At 34.8% G+C, this 19,104-nt stretch overlaps 1 protein-coding gene across 2 annotated transcripts in view; it reads left to right on the top strand.

The window, feature by feature from the left end:
- LOC115216718 (formimidoyltransferase-cyclodeaminase-like) overlaps positions 1-17,058 on the top strand; it is a 46,090-nt gene extending 29,032 nt beyond the window's left edge. For both annotated transcript variants that reach the window (XM_036506485.1, XM_029786256.2), the window contains exons 5-15: positions 1,816-1,904; positions 2,661-2,837; positions 3,570-3,707; positions 4,800-4,931; positions 6,241-6,302; positions 8,212-8,335; positions 10,369-10,530; positions 12,224-12,267; positions 13,601-13,739; positions 15,087-15,182; positions 15,338-17,058. In XM_036506485.1, the coding sequence (XP_036362378.1) occupies positions 1,816-1,904; positions 2,661-2,837; positions 3,570-3,707; positions 4,800-4,931; positions 6,241-6,302; positions 8,212-8,335; positions 10,369-10,530; positions 12,224-12,267; positions 13,601-13,739; positions 15,087-15,182; positions 15,338-15,418 (1,244 nt within the window). In that variant the 3' untranslated portion in view covers positions 15,419-17,058. The remainder of the gene's footprint in view (positions 1-1,815; positions 1,905-2,660; positions 2,838-3,569; positions 3,708-4,799; positions 4,932-6,240; positions 6,303-8,211; positions 8,336-10,368; positions 10,531-12,223; positions 12,268-13,600; positions 13,740-15,086; positions 15,183-15,337) is intronic.
- Positions 17,059-19,104: the final 2,046 nt, after the last annotated feature.

Here is a 19,104-nt window from a genome sequence, read left to right as displayed (position 1 = left end):
TATATATATATATATATATATATATATATATATATATTCTTTTATTTTTTTACTTGTTTCAGTCATTTGGACTTACTATTTCTTACTCTACTATGCACACACACACACACGTGTGTGTGTGTGCATTGATTTGGCAGTTACTATTACGGACATCAGCCACAATCATCTCACTGTTCTATCAAATTAATTGTCATGTTGTCATCACTTCAACCAAGAGTTTTCTTATTTGGAGATGATCAAAATGACAGTCACATATTCAACTAGTCACTGACTGAATTTTTTTCTTGGTGTCTCATTGGTTATTTTCCACCAATCACAACTTAAATGGTCTTTAGGTGCAACGTATTTGAATTGAAACCTGGAACATCTTTCCTCAGTGGAACAACAATAAATTGCAAAAGAGGTTACCTGGCAATTAAGGAATTTCAACTGGTCTAATTGAATCCATGGCACACATTCTCTCAACAGCTCCTGTTCCATTCTCTCTCTCTCTGTTTGTATTTAATGTCACACACACATGCACACACACACACACACACACATGCACACACACACACACACACACACACACACACACACACACACACACACACACACACACACTAATGCAAATGAAATCGTTTTCATAATTTACATTATTTACATTTGATGGATATTTTTCCTCATCTTGTTTGTTGTTAACACAATGTTTCGGCTGATATACCCTCCAGTTGTTAATTACAAACAAGATGAGGACAAATAGCCATCAAATGTAAACATTGTACATAATTCCTCATCTCTTAAATATAGAACTGTAAAATCTTATTCGCATTCATTCAAAGAGACTTTCCACATTTTATTCCTTACTTTTCTTTGAATGAACTATTTTTACTTCCCATACGAATTCTTTGAAATTCCAGCCACTTGGACATTTTATCCATTTCCTGTTCGTTCCTCATAATATTTAATTGCTCATATTTCTTATATTAAATTCTTCAGCTTTTTTGTACATCTTTGTATGTACATATGTATGTATGTATGTATGTATGTATGTATGTATGTATGTGTGTGTGTATGTACGTATGTATGTACAATTGTATGTATGTATGTATTTGTGTGTATGAACGTATGTATGTACATTTGTATGTATGTACATATGTATGTACGTACGTATGTATGTATGTATGTATGCATGCATGTATGTATGTATGTATGTATGTATGTGTGTGTGTATGTATGTATGTACATGTGTGTGTACGTATGTATGAATGTACATGTGTATGTATGTATGTATGTATGTATGTACATGTGTATGTACATATGTATGTATGTATGTATGTACATATGTATGTATGTATGTATGTATGTACATATGTATGTACGTATGTATGTATGTATGTACATGTGTATGTACGTATGTATGTATGTATGCATGCATGTATGTATGTATGTGTGTGTGTATGTATGTACATGTGTATGTACGTATGTATGTATGTACATGTGTATGTACGTATGTATGTATGTATGTACATGTGTATGTATGTACATGTGTATGTATGTATGTACATGTGTATGTACATATGTATGTATGTATGTATGTACATATGTATGTATGTATGTATGTATGTACATATGTATGTACGTATGTATGTATGTATGTACATGTGTATGTACGTATGTATGTATGTATGTATGCATGCATGTATGTATGTATGTATGTATGCATGCATGTATGTATGTATGTATGTATGTGTGTGTGTATGTATGTATGTATGTATGTATGTATAGTTTACATTTTCTTTATAATTGAAAAAAATTATGTTTTACACCTTTCAGTTTATCTTTATGGTGCTTCTGCCAAGAAGCCTGACCGGACATTACTGGCAAATATTAGGGCAGGAGAATATGAAGGCCTCCAGGCCAAGGTAAACACTGTTTCTATTTTAAAGTTGTTCTTTTGTAGCCTTCAATTGAATCACACCAAGTTGTCTAAAAGATTTTTTTTTTTAATGGGATTTAAACACCTGACGATTGATGGTACTGGACCAGCCAACTATTGTAGGGTACACTCAGAAAAGATCAGTTTCTGCAAACTCAATCATAGACCAATTTCAAATCATAAAGCAGCAACAAAACTGATAGAAAATAATTAAAGCAGTGCTCCAGCATGGTTGCAGTCCTATGACTGAAACCAGTCAAAGAATAAAAAGCTTCCTTTACATGTGTCTTAATATTTGTAACTGTAACAACCAATCGTTTCAATGGGAATTAGTGATGTTCATCAACGGAATGATGACAGAAGAACTGAGAGGAAAGGGAAAAAAATGAAACTTTTTTTTTTAAAATCTTAAATTGAGATTTAGTCAAAGAAGTCTTATATGTAGAAACACATAAATGTCATCAAATCTAGATTTGCTGCTTCCCAATTTGTGAAAGAGTTTTACTAATCTTTGAAGTAAAATGAAGTGTTTCAGGATAGAGTCGAAACCTGTAAATGATAAAATCTGCAAACTGAGGGTTCAATCCCTATTATGTCAATGCAATTAATTTGATCTCATGTTTCCTAAATGGAAAAAACTCAAACACAGAGAAAATCGCATAATTTTCTCTGTGAAGTCAGCTTTACATAGTTATTAATGACCTTGATTGATATGATTTCTGTTTTCTTTTTTTTTTTTCAGTTGAAAGATCCAGAATGGAAACCAGATTATGGTCCAGCAGCATTTGTAGAACGATGGGGTGCCACTGTGACTGGGGCACGCAAGTATCTAATTGCATTCAATGTCAACCTGATTAGTACAAAGGAACAAGCACATAGGATTGCTCTGATGGTTAGAGAACAAGGACGGAAAGACAGGGTAACACTCTTTTATTTCCCATGCAGTCAACTTGTAAAAAGTTCCGCAATAAAAAAAGATTCAGTTTACAAATGGTGATGGGGATGATATTCATGTTGTTTAACCCCAGGTCAATCCAGATCAAGTAAATGTATGATCAACTATGTACCTGTGGTGGGGTATCTAGGATAATATTATTTTATGTTTTCAAAATTTAAGAGAATAAGGTGGGATTTGAGGGAGATTTGACTGCTATTTCTAGCAACCATATAAAAGTTTTTTTGTTAGTGTTGTTGTTGTGGGGATGAGGAGGAGGAGGAAGAGGAGGATGAGGAGGAGAAAAATAAAAGACATAAAAAAACTGCATTATTTATGGGATGACCCAATATATATATATCATGTGTGTGTGTGTGTGTGTGTGTATGTATGTGTGTGTGTGTATGTATGTATGTGTGTGTGTGTGTGTGTGTGTGTGTGTGTGTGTGTGTGTGTGTGTGTGTATACATATAAATAAAAACAACAACCTTCTCATTTTTTCTTATGAATCCTCATGTATCAGTGTCCTGATTTTCGAATAGAACAAACCATGTGCTTAGGACCTGAGATTGCTTGGAGACATAAAAACCTGCCGAAACACATGTCTCCAAAGCATGAAACTAGCAATGCTCTTATTTTTATACAGTGTACATTAAATTATATAAATAAATATTTATATATCTATGATGCTATCATGTTTTCCCAACATATTTTCAGCCTCATAGCCTGAAGAAGCTGCAAGGAATTGGATGGTATCTTCAGGAAAACAACTTGGCTCAAGTTTCCATGAATATCTTAGATTATGAAGTAACTTCGTTGCATACAGTTTTCGAAGAAGTGAAAAAGTGTGCAGATGTAAGTATATAACATCTATTTCTACATGTTTGCCTGTGTATATATATATATATATGAGTTGAAAAATTTGCTTCAATTCATGGACTTTTGTATACATGTGTATATGTGTAAATCTATGCACGTGTGTGTATGTGTAGATGGATGGTTGCATCAACTGCTTCTTTAAGAGATTATTGTTTTCATGTCTGCACATCGACACATGCTCTTGTCATTTACTGAACATCACAAAGACCTATAAAAATCTTATGCTTTTAACCAAGAGACAGAGACACCTTTTCAGTCCATTAAGACAAAGTATTGTGCTTTCTATTATAATCCAGCTTATTGATGTTGACAATTGCATTCTCTGTCAACCTGAAATAAAGAAAATGTACTGAGATAAGGAGCGTGATTTTGTTTTCTTTCTGCTTCAGAAGGAGTGTGTGTGTGTGTGTGTGTGTGTGTGTGTGTGTGGGTGTGTGTGTGTGTGTTGTGTGTGTTGTGTGTGTGTGTGTGTGTGTGCGTGTGTGTGTGTGAACATGTGTCTGCTTTTAAGCATGTTTTCAGTGAACATCATACAATTCTTTTTGATGCCTTCACTACACAGGATGTTCTACCTTTTTCTGATATTTTCCATTGAATGGACAGGGTGTATATACATACACACACACACACATGCGTATGTGCATACATACATGCACACACACACACACACACACACATACACACACATACACAATACATATGTTGTTTTGTTTATTTTGACATAGGAAAGCATAAAAGTGTACGCAGCAGACAACCAAAACATGTTGAGCCTAATCCATGCTCAGCATATATAAAAACAGGATTACATAACTGAACCAAGGTTTTATCCAATCTGTCTTTGGGTCAAATTTATGCATCAGCCGAATATCATTTAAATTGCACTCAATGTAATTCTTCTCTCTTTCTCCCTCATTCTCTCTCTCTCTCCTTCTTGTTCTGTACATCTATCTGTCAGTCCATACATACGTCCATCCATGGCACTGCCTGCCTGTTTGTCCTGGTCCTTGTGTCTGTGCCCTTTTGAATATATTTATATCCTTTCTTATATACAATTATTTATGTTTTCAGGGGCTAAAGCTTCCTGTGGTTGGATCTCAGATTGTGGGGCTGATTCCACTCCAAGCAGTACTCTCGGCAGCTGAGTACTATATGAAAACAGAACAACTGTTTGTCTTGGATGAAGACCAGAAGGTTTCTTTGGTAAGACATCATAGTAAATGCTGTGTTTATTAAACATGACAGCTGGGTGGAGTCACCCAGGAAAAGGACTGATTTTGAAATCAGTCAAACATTTGATCACATGAGTCAGCTAGTTTATCATTTCTTCACTCAATCAGACATTGTTTTAATCAGTCAATGAATGTGTGATTGATTCAGTTCCTCAATTCTGTCAATCAGTGATTATCCAACACTTTTTCAATCTGTCATTTAGACATTATTTTAATCAGTCATGTTAGGAATTCTGTTGATTAATCTAGCTATCAGTCACTCATTCTATCTGTTAGTCATTAAGATTAGTCAACTGAATAACTCAATCAACTAACACATCACGTACTGTTTCTATAAATCTGTGAATTCATTAAAGAACAAGTCAGTTAATCAATCACAAATCTAATTAATTGAATGGAGTCATCAGTCTATCTGTCAGTTAAACTATCAGTCAGATTAACATTTCAGACAGACAATTGATCAATCAATCAATCAATCGATCACTTAATCAGTTAGTCAGCTGTTCAGTCATTTAGTGAATCAGTCAAACCAGCCAATGAAACAATTTCTATCTATTTTATATTTCCTACACTCTTTATAAAACTTAGAGTCAATCAATTGAGCAGGAGTCACCATACAAATGGATTCCCCTTGACTCCAGCCAGAAATATTATGTAAATATCCTAGCACTATTTTCACTCTTTCAAAATTGATTCTAGTCTCACAGAAAACAATTCCAGATTTCTAAATTCTTTGTTCTTTGGATGATTTCAGAGATACCAAAAGGATTTTTTTCTTTGTAGACATGAAATAATTGTTACATCAACTGAACAATTAAAATATCTTGTAAATGGTGAAATTTGTAAAACAGCCTGACTTTTTCCAGCCATTTCTGTCATTGACCTTTAGGAAATTGGCTGATTCTATCAGCTGACTCATTTAAACATGATTATATTTGGCGAGGGGCCTGATCCTTGAGAGTGAAACTGAGAAAAAGGGAATTACTTGGAATGGAATGTTATTCTAAGAACCAGCCTTGTCATACATTGTCTTATGTTGTTTCTGCCTGAGAATTAGGTTCAAGATACAAGTGACTGTGGAATACCCAACCACAATACACTAATCTGACAAACAGGTATTTCAATTCATCCAATGACAGGAGACTCCATCTTCTTAATTAATAGAGATATATTTATATTTTAAAATAGTATTATATTCAGCATGCCCAGTCCTTAGAGCCCCCAGTATATTACTGGTGACAGCATTTCTAATTCTTTTGTTTATATCTATGTTTTACCAGGTGATCAACAGACTCGGCCTCAATTCACTCGGACCATTCAACCCAAAGGAAAAAATTATAGAGTAAGAGTTGATCTCATGTTCTTTCCTCAGTTTCATCATATCACAAATTGAATTGACCAATCTGAACTAACTTTATGGTACTTTAGTTATTGCTGCTGTTGTTATTTAGATTCATGGCAGTCCTGACTGATTAAAGACATTCCAGCTTTGACCACCTTGTACTGTTGCATACAGAGGGATTACAGCTTCCAATGAGTACTTCATTTATAAAATGGTAGGATGTAATTTGAGGGAGATTTGGTTGCTATTTCTCACAGGCTGAATGACTGACACTGATGTTCTACCAACTACACTCAAGAAAGCAAACCTCTCTGTCTTGCTTCCTTGAGTTGATAACACATCAGCATCAGAATCACAGACATGTAACTCTTTTTACTTGTTTTAATTGTAATTTATTAATTTTAACAATTTTATTAACAGAAAAAAAAACATTTATTTTATTGATTCCTATAAATATTTTATTGATCAGCACCAATTTTTTGCTTTTAAGTATTTATTCTAAAGAACTTCCATGCACCTGCTTGAACAGATCTTCAAAATGGTCATGGCATACTTCAAGAAGAAAATTTCCAAATAATACATTTTAAATTAGAGAGACCCTACATTGGCAGTCCAACCATGTAATCTCCATCAGAAACATAAAAACCTGTCATTTTACAGGTCAAACGTTTCTACTCCTCTCTGCACCAAATTCACAAACAGCACATGTTTAACAGCCTTGCACTTCTCTAATTAATTAGTCAATTAAGGAGTCACTTTATGGCTGTTTGCCCTGCAAGAAATAGATTTCAAATCACACCCAGCCATCTTAGAATAATCTGATGCTTTGAATAATTAGATAATCTGATGCTGGCTTACCTGCACATAAAAATGTGGGTTGATCATGGCTGAAATATCTTTGATCATAGGTCTGCTCAACCAGGGCTGACCTTGGGCTAAACAACAACAGCAACATATAAGAGCCTAACCATCTCTAAAAGTGGTAACCAATAAGGGAGATTCTACCTGATTGTTTGACCTGCTTGAAATAGCCCCTAAATCTCTCAGATCATACCCTATCATCTGAAAAAAGGACACTTTGAACAACGCAGTCCTAGATATGCAAATAATGGAGAGGGGGTAACTTTGGAGTAAATAACAGCATAGTAAGAATTCATAGTTTCTTTGGACCTGCCTTATTCAAGGTCAGAAAATAATTCCCCTCTCAATCTCACAACTGACCGTTATTCTATATTTAAGTTGACCCTTCATAAGTGGACTGGTCAAGTATCTGTGATGGATGAGCTACATACTATTACATACACACATGGATCCATCAAAAAGGTCAAACATCTGAGAGGTCAACACTCTATAACCATTTTCCTAAAACTTAAGTGTGCTCTTTCTAAGTCACTATTGTAATGGTCTCCATTTCCTTTCCATCCAGTAGCCTACAGGAACATAGACACCACCATTATAAGTATCAACCAATTATCTCTGCCTCATTGTTTAATACATGTAAATTCCCTCAAAGATCCAAAGAGTTCTTTGAGGGTTAGTGCATAGTTCTAATTTCACAATGTTATGGAAAGAGATAGATTTCCTGCTTTGTCAGGAAATCAGTATCTTGTCTTGCAGAGTTATGTTACCTCTTCAAACCATTTGAATGAACTGATGTAATGCAGAGAAATGGAAAAAAGAAAAAAGGAAGAAAGAAAAAAAGATATGCCTCTAGCAGATCAATGGTTCCTAAAAAAACTGGTGGACTGCATTCCTCTTCCATAAGAGGAAATGATAAAAATAAAACTTCAGTTTCTACAGTTCTTGAATGTCTACATCTTATGTATTTTTGTAGCAGTTGAACATTTTGAATATTTGTATCATATGATTCCTAAAATGTTGATGACAACAGATGACTTTATCATTTTAGGTTTATGCTAAAGGATGAGAGCAATCCCCTTCTGGACTTAAAACTGTCTTCATTTATAGAGAGTGTAGGGAGCAGAACTGCTGTGCCTGGTGGTGGATCAGTGGCAGCACTTTGTGCATCTCTGGTGAGAAAAAGACTCTTCTCTTGAATTTTACATTTTATTTTGTTCATTGTCCAGTTTATGGAAGTTTTTAAATTTTGGAGGGAACTTCTCATAAGAAGCTGTTTTAATACTGGCCATTAGCATCTCGGAATATTTATGTCTCCAAACATAGGACAGAGAAGAATCATATCTTCCTTTATAACCTTAAATAATTGAAATACAGACTGGCACCTTTATTTTTCTGGTCTCACAGTTTAAATAATATATTTTAGCTTTGTATATCCAATAAATTGGATTTTCCATCTCTTTGGACAAGAGTTGTCCTAACCATTTAGTCCATTGTAATTAAATAATATGAAATTATATCAACCACCTAATTGATATTTCTTGTTCAAGATCTCTTTAAGATTTATCAGCTTTGACAATGCATTTCCAAGTCTAAATCAACCAGTCAATCATTCAATAAGCTATGTCAATCAATCAATCAATCAATCAATCAATCAATCAATTGTCAATAAATTAATTTAATCAATCAGTCAATGAAATATCAACACAGAAAGCTGTTGTAGAGCCTGGAAAGGCCTGATTAATGGGATTCTGGTAAAGCAGCCATTTATCTTTTTTCCAGTGACAGCTAATGCAAATATTGTTGCAGACAAAGGAAGACAAAGAATCCTTATCTGAAGGCAATGCTCCAGCATGGTCTTGCCTACCATGGCTAAACAAAAAAACTGAACAACATTAACAAACTCTATACATTTTAGATGGATATTTTAGAATATTTTAATTGTCTTTGTTTGAACTGGACATCAAAATTCTTTAAATGTTTTTCTCTTTTAATGGTTAAAATTTGTCTCTTTTAAGATGCAGTGTTGTGGAACTGTGTCATTTTGGTATTTCTTTATTCTTTCTCATTCAGCAATTGTACAGGATCTATATCTATAAATATATTCTATTTCTTTATCTGTAACACTAAAAACTTAGAAAACAACATAACCATTTTCTAGGGAATTTTACTCAAAGACTTATCAGTTCAGTAGTTGAAGGAAAGAAGCAGAGACACCAAACCAAAAATGGAGAGATAAATGGTAGTTGTGGTTAAGGAATAGTTTCAAAATTATTCCTTGTTTGTTTTATTGACAAAGAGCTTGGAAGCTGAGTGCTGAAAAGAGAGGAATGTTTGGCTAAATACACTGCAGTATTTAGTTTCATATCTCCCCATACTTGGTTCAAATCCAAACTGATGTCAGTTTTGCCTTACATTCCTCCAAGTTAATAATACTAAACATGTACAGGTGCAGGAGTGGCTGTGTGGTAAGTAGCTTGCTTACCAACCATATGGTTCTGGGTTCAGGACCACTACATGGGCAAGTGTCTTCTATAATAGCCTTGGGCTGACCAAATCCATGTGAGTGAATTTGGTAGACGGAAACTGAAAGAAGCCCATCATATGTATATGTTTGTGTGTGTCCCCACCACCTTCACTTGACAACTGATGTTGGTGTGTTTATGTCCCCATAACTTAGCAGTTTGGTAAAAAAGACTGATAGAATAAGTACAAGGCGTACAAAGAGTAAGTCTTGGAATCGATTTGTTCAACTAAAGGTGGTACTCCAGCATGGCCACAGCCAAATGACTGAAACAAATAAAAGAATAAAATAATACTAAACATGTATTTGTCATTGGCAAAAATGAGCAAGCCTGCGATAGACTAGCATCCGATCCAGGGGTTTGGGGATATATGCATCACAAGAACCAGGAGACCAGCTCTATGAGTTTATATGACTTTGGAATAATCTTTATCCTTTATCTAATCCTAATTTATACATATTTTGTAGAAATTATACATTATTTGTGGCTTTGTGTCAGAAGAAATCGTAAATTAATCCAGGCTCTACACACAGACACCTTCATATTTGCATACGATTCGATCTGTGACACACAGCTTTTTCACTTTTTCACTTACTCTTCCCTATTCCTTGCTATCCTCTACTAAAAACTTCCAGAAGATTGTTAGCATTTACACTGCAATGTCAGTTTCCAACATATTGCAGGGTGTCGGACTCTTCAAGATGGTTGGTTTATTGACTTATGGAAAGAAGCAATTTGATGAAGTGGATCCTATCATGAGGCGGTTAATTCCACAACTTCACGAGAAGATTCTGGAATTGAAGAAATACATTGATGCAGATTCTGCAGCTTTCAATAAATATATGGTGAGACCTGAGTTGTTTACGATTTTATTATTATTTCATTTGTTTTTTTGTTCTTACTATATTGACAGGACCTCAAAAGGGTTCATATATTCTGTAACCTCCAATAAATGGCTGAGTTATACCTAAAGGGGTTTTTTAAGTAGTGTGTTAAAGAGTGAAGATTGGTAGAGTTTCTCTGCCTCTCCCTTACAGAATTAGGAATGACACTTGAAGTGACATGGCTCAACTAAGAAGTGAACCTTGATTACAGAATCACTTTGTCAAGAATTTACCCCAACTAAATGGCATTCATATTTATAGAATGCTGTTACCATGGTTAAATCCACAAAAAAAAACAAAACTATAACACAATGAGGAAATATTAGAAAATTACTATTTTTAAATCTCACAACGAGAGATATTCAGCAACATTACTTTATAGTAAAAATTGTTTTCCAACATAACATGGCAGTCCTGGTTTAGGATGAACGTTGCTGTAATTTAGCACCAGGAGACATCGTCTCCAGCTGGCTATACAACACGATCTGTGTTCTTATATTTTCAAACAAGGGAATCTAGTACCCCCACTCAGCTCAAAACAACATCTGTGTATCAATATTGTTAGATTCCCTTGTTTGAAAATATAAGGACACAGATCATGCCATATAGCCAGCTGGAGACAATGTCTCCTGGGGCTAAATTACAGCAACATTAGTCCTAAACCAGAACTGCCATGTTATGTTGGCAAACAATCTTTACTACAATGATGAAATAGCTGAACATATGATATATTTTATGATTCAAAGAATGTACATGATATGAAGTGGAGGTAAATTCCAGCTGAACCAAGTCTGGGATGGTCTGGGATGGTTTCAATTCCAAGCTGAAGCCTTTATTTGTCATAAAAAAGTGGATTCTTCCACATTGGTTTGTCTTTGAAATGTTCATGGAAGATAGTATCAATGACAGAAATAACTCAAAGACAAATTAGAGGTTACATGGCATTTTGTTATCAAAGAACTGGTGTTACTAATTCACTTCCAAACAAGTAAATTCTCATAAAGTATCAAATACTTGATGTGTTGATTAAGTAAATCAAACTGAGAAAGAGTGTCTGGTCGCCCTTCTCACTCACTTCAGTCAGATATTAAAACACAAAACACAAAGTTACAACATCAAGAATTTTATTATCCTCAAACACTGTGAAGGGATGTTCAATACCAATCAACAATGAGGTGTTGTGGAACAGCAACTGTCACAGTCTGTGCAGGTCTTATAAGATCAGAAAAACAGACTAAATAATGGACAAAAAGCAAGATGCCAAGATTGGAGATTGTTGAAGTTGTCTCAGTGAAACAGCTGAGTGTTTGAGGTTGTAAAAGGGCCATTCATTTAGCAGACTGGAATAATGGGTCTATGAATCATATCACAACATTGGACCGATAACCTATAAGTCATTAGTCTGCTTGATTGATGCTGACTTGGAATTAAACAGCATGAATTTATAATCCCTGGATGTCCAACAACAATGAGTCAGACAGGGAATTGATTGAATAATCAGTTTCTTGTGCAAAGTGAGCAATTATTTTGGTTTTTGGTGGAAAATTTATACTGAATTGTTAAAATGTTAAAATGTTGGGTAAAATGACTGGGAAATAAAACCTAGAACATCATATATTCATTCATTATCTCTTCTTATCTCTTTCTCTTTTAGGCAGCTCTGAAAATGCCAGAATCAAGTGAAAAAGAAAAAGAAAGGTTTGTATTCACACACACATAATGTAAATGACTGAGCCATGTGTTTTTAACACAGCATGTCTATATGAGATGTTATCCCAGGAAGAATACTATAGTATTTGGCCTATCAATGGTGTATATATATTAAGTATGATACACAGATGCCATACAGGAAACTCCTGGAACAACCTGGACCTTACCTCAATGGGAGCAGACAATGCAAACTTTACTTGGCTGAGAGGATAAGGATCCTAAAAAACTTTCTTGATCCGGTGGAGGGGGGCTTCTTAACCCCAAAGGTGAATTGTTTAGTTGGAGAGAAGATTCGTGTTGGGGACATGGAATTCCCCACTTACTGACTAGTCAATAGAAATCATACAAAAACTGATCTTTTTGGGGCACAACTAGAACCAGACAAATGGAGATGACACCATCTCGCCCAGAAGGGGTTTCACTTCAAACAATTTCATTCCAAGGGATTTGTCACAACCTTAGCTGACCGAGACTGTATTCCAGCCTTCATTTGTAATGCAGATATGTGTCTCTGGCCAGTAGGTCTGATGACTAACTAGTATTACTAAGAGCATAAGAGGCATGAAACCAATGGTAACTTTCTGACTAGCCATAACCTCACAGCATACCCAACCCAAGAGACATAACTCCTAACCTAATCACCTGGCCCTTTTTCGTTTCACCACCTTTTCACAGCAACTGCAAACCAGTTGTGTTAAGTCACCTCCAACAATAGAAAGCAATCACCATATTCCCTTCCATATCGACTAACTCTGATGAGCGTAAGGTTATATAATTGGATTGTTACCTAACACTCTATTATATTCCTTGTACGAAACCGATTGGTATGATCAGCCATGATGGATATATAATGCTGTACATTTTGGATAATATATATATAATATTAGGGAGTATAACTCCACACTTACAAAGAACAATTCAATTTAGTATTAAATCAAATTTCACAATATAAATATATAAAATATAAAGTTTTTTTTACTTATTATATATTGATTATTCATTTTTATACTTTTTGTGATCTAGTTATATGTCTTATAAAAATATATTTCATTTGTTATTTATGATTTGGTATATGTGTATCACTGTTTGAATTGCACAATAGTGGCTTTATCTCTAATTTATATATATATGTCATCATCATCATCACCATCATCATTGTCGTTTAATGTCTGCCTTCCATACCAACATGGGTAATGTTTGTGTGTGTGTGTGTGTGTGTGTGTGTGGTGTAATGTATATGTTTGACCAAGAAAGTGATGGAGAGATAGAGAGAATTCTTCATCTGTTTCACATCAACACCAATTCTATATTCCACAACCAGCAAAGAAAAAGCAAAAGAGGAGAGCCTTGCCAATGCCATTGGTGTTCCTATGAATCTGGCACGTATAATCAGTGAAGTGTGGCCCCTGCTCCAAGAGTTGTCTCTCTATGGAAACGTCAACTGCTTGTCTGACCTCCAGGTAAGTTTACCCTGGATTTAGCTTGCATTTCATCCTTATTCATACATGCATCCAATATAAAGCAAAGAGGCTTGTTACACGTGTGTCTGTTCTGGGTTCCATTGTGGTCCGGAGAAGGTTTTTGACAGGTTATTTTTATTGTTGTTGTTTAATTCCAGATTAAATAAATTCTGGGATCAAATAATTCTTGCCTTATCCTCCCATTTTATATATTTCTCAGACATTCCATATCTCAGCCTCTGCTATCTAACATATATTAATAACAGAGACAGGATTAATGCCGAGAGGTGATATCTATCCCCACTCAAATATGGATGTTCTGTTAGATCAAACACTACTGCGGTTGGTAGATATGAAGAGAGAAGCTCTCATATTGGCTTTTGGTGCAGAATGGACTCTTGCTTATATCACTAGTGGGGAGATAAATCCTTGCCATCTTCAGCATGGAGGCCACCAGATCCCGTGATTTCAACCTTCTTTGATCTTATCAATGATGGACACTTGATTACTTGAGATAGCAGTGACTCATCTCTCTGCCAGTGATATATAGAAAAACAGTGCCAGAACAGGTGCAGCTATCCAGAGTAGCCACTGAACTTGTTAACAAAATATACATCAGTGACAGAGGCAGTATTAACACCAAACATCCATCATTAAAGAAGCCAAGGAAGGTTGAAATCACATGATCTGGTGATCCCACTAGTGATATAAATGAGTGTGTTTTGAACCAAAAATGAATATAAGAGGTTTTTTTCGTGGTATCTCCCACTGTATACTTTGTTCAAACAGAACACCCATATTTAAATCATCACCATCATCATCATCGTTTATTGTCTGCTTTCCATGCTGGCATGGGTTGAACGGTTTAACTGAGGACTGACTAAGTAAACCTGTTTCCTAGCTTCCCTTCTGGTGGTTTGATACTCTCACTATCAGAAAGGCAAAGAACCAACGATCGCCCTGTTGGGTATCTTTAACCAATGATGATGGTGTTAATAAAATCCACTGCATACTAACACGTCACATCTCTGAAAAATACTCATGCATTTCCTTTCAATCTAAATTATGTCTCTTCTTACAAATGTTCCTTATTTCTAGAAGCTGAGACACGCCACTCAATGAATTAACTAATTATTCAAAAACTTGATCACTCTTTTTACATTTTATTAATTGAAAACAGAACTATATTGAATTTTAAATGTTTTTATTTTACTTTATAATTAACTTTTTGATGACTATAGGAAATTAAAATGTGTGTATACAGATATGGAAAACTGTTGTTGTCTTTTTATTTATCCTATTCTTTGTTAAATGTTCTTAGATTCTTATTCCATTTTCTATTTCCAGACAGGTATTAGAATGCTGGAAGCTGCTACATGGGGAGCCAACTACAATATCAAGATCAACCTTAAAAATATCACCGATACAGACAAACAAACCAAGGTCAGTTGAAAACCTCCGGACAACATTTTTATCTCAGCTTCCTTTAGTTTTGAACTATATATATATATGACTTATATAACAATTATATAATATAAATATTTATATAAAAATTCCATATGATCAATGCTAAAATGTTTTCTTCCATTTTTTTCCAGATCCTTGAAGAGATTGATGGTTACCAAAAATTAGCAGAACAAGAAACAATCAAAATACTTAGTCTGATGGAAAATAAATAGTTTTACAATTCTTTATTTAAATAGGAATTGGTATCTTTATGTCAGATTATAAATTAGAATATTTTGAAGGTCAACTCAACTGGAAATACTCAAGGAGGTTATAACATGAAAAAAATATTGAAAATGGAAAAAGCAAACAGTATTCTGAGGGTCAGACTTGCAGCAAATTGAGCTGGCAACAGAGTTAAGTTCATTCTTGAAGCCAATTCCTTTCACTCAAACCATTTTTAGTTATTCTGGAGAACATTCTTTTCTACTCTAGGCACAAGGCCCAAAATTTTTGGAGAGGGGGTACCAGTAGATCGACCCCAGTACACAACTGGCACTTAATTTATCTACCACGAAAGGATAAAAGGCAAAGTCGACCTCGGTGGAATTTGAACTCAGAAAGTAAAGACAGACAAAATACCACTAAGCATTTTGCCTGGCATTCTAAAATTTCTGCCAGCTTGCCTATTCTTGAGAACATTACACAATCTCTTTATGCTACAAATCTGTTGAGCCAGCGACAGAGTCTCTGCATGATCACTTGATCTGTTAAAAATAACAGCCAAATCTCCTTGATCAAAGATCTGCTTCATCAGAGTTGTTTCAAGGCTAAACATCAACCAGATATATCTCAGTAAGAAGCAAATAGTCTAACTACAGATTCTCTACTAAATCTCACTGTCTCTTTGTGTCATTCCAACAAGCTTCAGTCATCAAGAATCTTCCTGCTCCATACACAACTTATCGGCACACATCAGCCAGTTAGTAAGAGCATCATGTGTCTTCTCTCTCTCTCTCTCTCTCTCTTCCTCTCTTTCTTTCTTCCTTCTTTGGTTCCTTCTTTCTTTCAGCTCCCTGGTCTTCACCAAATGTTCAAAGCTGTTTTCTTCTCATATGATATCCAATGATCTAAGCCTGTTGTTTCTTCATGTTGTTAAGAAACTTCGTGGTGACCTTTGCTCATTTAACATTCTCTGATCTTTGTCACTCAATCTAAGTCAACTGAAGCATAAAAACAAGAATATTTGTTTCGAAGTAATTCTCTGAGAATTTTTACATTTATTGTTCTTTGATATCACCAGAAGCCATCAGAGTTTATCCCACTTTCCAAAGCAAAAATAGTTTTATAATTGAATAAAATGTAAGTTTATTGCATGGTTTTCTATAAGAGCTTGCCACTGGAAACTAGCAAAACATTTATAAATTGCACTGTATTAACCCAAGCTACCAATTATTAAACAGTAGTGTGAGCATGATGAGGTTTTAGTGTGTTGGGTATATATGTAGCATAACATCAACAGCAAGAGATAAACTATTGATATTTTGGTTGGTTGTTTAACACCTAAGTAACTCATCCAGACACAGATCTCTTCTTTGCAAAGTGACTGGTGGACAAATCAGTAAATCATTTGTTGAATCAAAGCAAATTAACTATATGGAAGTTTTAAGGTCTTATCAAATAGGTGGGAGCAATACTTTAGTAACTCATTATGCTTAGTAATTAGACGACGGAGGATTTCTAAGCCTCTGCCAAGCACAAATTATAGCTACCATGCACTATTTGTACATCCCCACTGTCCTTTGTGTTGTATTGTCCTTTGCTTTTTGTGCATGGATCTTGAGGCCAATAAAGAAAGAATTATTATTTTTTTTTTCTTCTTTCCATTTTGTTTCCATTTTTTGTCTAGTCTCTTTCCCAACACCTATTTTAATGACTTATCACTGTTGACATTGATTGGCAGTGGAAATAAATACACCAGATTGTTCATTTACAAAATCAAATAAAATTATGTAGAAAAAGAAAGAAAAAAAAACATTTACAAGGGTGGTAATTGTTTAGGGAAGGTGCATGGCCTAGTGGTTTGGGTATTGCACTCACAATCGCTAGATCATGGGTTCGATTCTCATACCGAGCAGTGTGTTGTGTTCTTAAGCAAAACACTTTATTTCCTGTTGTTCTACAATTATTTCCAATACCTGATATGGGGCACACTTGTATACCTGTACAGGTAATATCAATATGATGGAGGAAGTAATGTACAGCTCATACATTTGATTGCTATAAGTAATTCATTTGTGCAGGTCTTTTAACAAAAACTGAACTCTCATACATCATCTTTGATGGGAGAGTCCATCAATGGTTTAGTCCATTGATTGTTTATTATTATTGAGGTAATTAGCTGGCAGAATCGTTAGCATGCCAGACAAAATACTTAGAGACGTTTCATCCATCTTTACATTCTCAGTTCAAATTCCACCAAGGTCGACTTTGCCTTTCATCCTTTTGGGGGTTGATAAAATAACTACTAGTTATGCACTGGAGGTCGATGTAATCAACTCATCTCCTCCCCCAGACTTGCTGCCCTTGTTTGCAAAATTTCAAACCATTATTACCTCCACCTTAGTGAAGGTGGAGGTATTGTTTTCAGTCGTGTTTGTTTGCCCATAGGCAGGATATCCCAAGTACCGCTGGATGGATTCAGATGAAACTTTCAGGGATGTTTGGTCTCATGACTGACACGAACTGATAAGATTTTGGGATCGATCCGGTACCAGACAAGGATTCTGGATTATTTGTTATATTTACTTTACATGATTACGATCTTACGTTCACTTTCAAGCCTTTCCCAATTATCTCCCTTTAGGCTGTTTCCAAAGTTTTATTTTCATTTCTCTATTATTAATTTTACTCGCCCCTCTATCTTAGTAGAAACTGATGGATAAATAAATCAAACTACATAAACAAACAGCAGCAAAACCGTTCAGAAATTAAATAACACTAACATATTTTTATTATATTTATATTATACATACATATTAACACTTTACAGTATATTTACATATATACATACATCTATCTATCAATCTAAAACAACAGGAATACTAAAGGAAGGCAAGAATTTAAGCGAAGAGAAAACCAAAAGGTCTCATGCTATTCATTTAAAAATTCCTGAGTAGAACTTATTGTTATTACCTCTGCCTTTGAAACTGTTTTGAATGGTTAACTTTGGCTTGTATTAGATAAGGATAAACTATTTATTCCTGTTACTAAATTTTCTACAGCCATCTTCACATTCCATGACTACCATTGGGATTGATTAGGTACCGGACAAGGATTCTGGATTATTTTTCCAGTTTTTTACTTAATTTTTGAGAGCTGTTGGGTTCATTTTTCATATTCTCGTTTGTGAGAGCAGTTGAGTTTATTTCAGATATTCTCATTTTAAAAATCATCTCCAGTGGTAAATTTGGAACTATCGAAGTGAGATTTGGTTCAGATAAAGAGGCAGCAACAAGAGCAAAGCATCATAAACTACACGGTGGTGAACAAGACTGGATTTAAACCATGGTGGGGCCCGGGGCACTTGAAATTTGGTGGGCCCCTTATATACAAGAAATGAAATCTTAGAAAATTACCAAATTTAAACCTCAAAACCCATCTATTTCATGTAATTGAATTTGATGAATTAGCAGAAAAAGTTTAAACAATGACTGAAAATGTCGCTTTTAGACAGATTTTTCCAAATTCCAATTTTATTTTCCACACATTCACCTACAGTATTTGAATTTTCTTTCATTGTGAAAAGTACAAAGAAGTGGGGAAGAAGGGGGGAAGAAGGGGTAAGGTTGTTTTTTGTTCTTTTAATGAGAGTTACAAATGTTTCAGAATGTGGAATAAGATAACATGACAAAATTGC

Source organism: Octopus sinensis, linkage group LG10 (assembly GCF_006345805.1).
Source record: "Octopus sinensis linkage group LG10, ASM634580v1, whole genome shotgun sequence".
Lineage (NCBI taxonomy): Eukaryota > Metazoa > Mollusca > Cephalopoda > Octopoda > Octopodidae > Octopus > Octopus sinensis.
The sequence above is the reverse complement of the archived record's forward strand: the minus strand, read 5'-3'. Positions and strand labels throughout refer to the sequence as shown.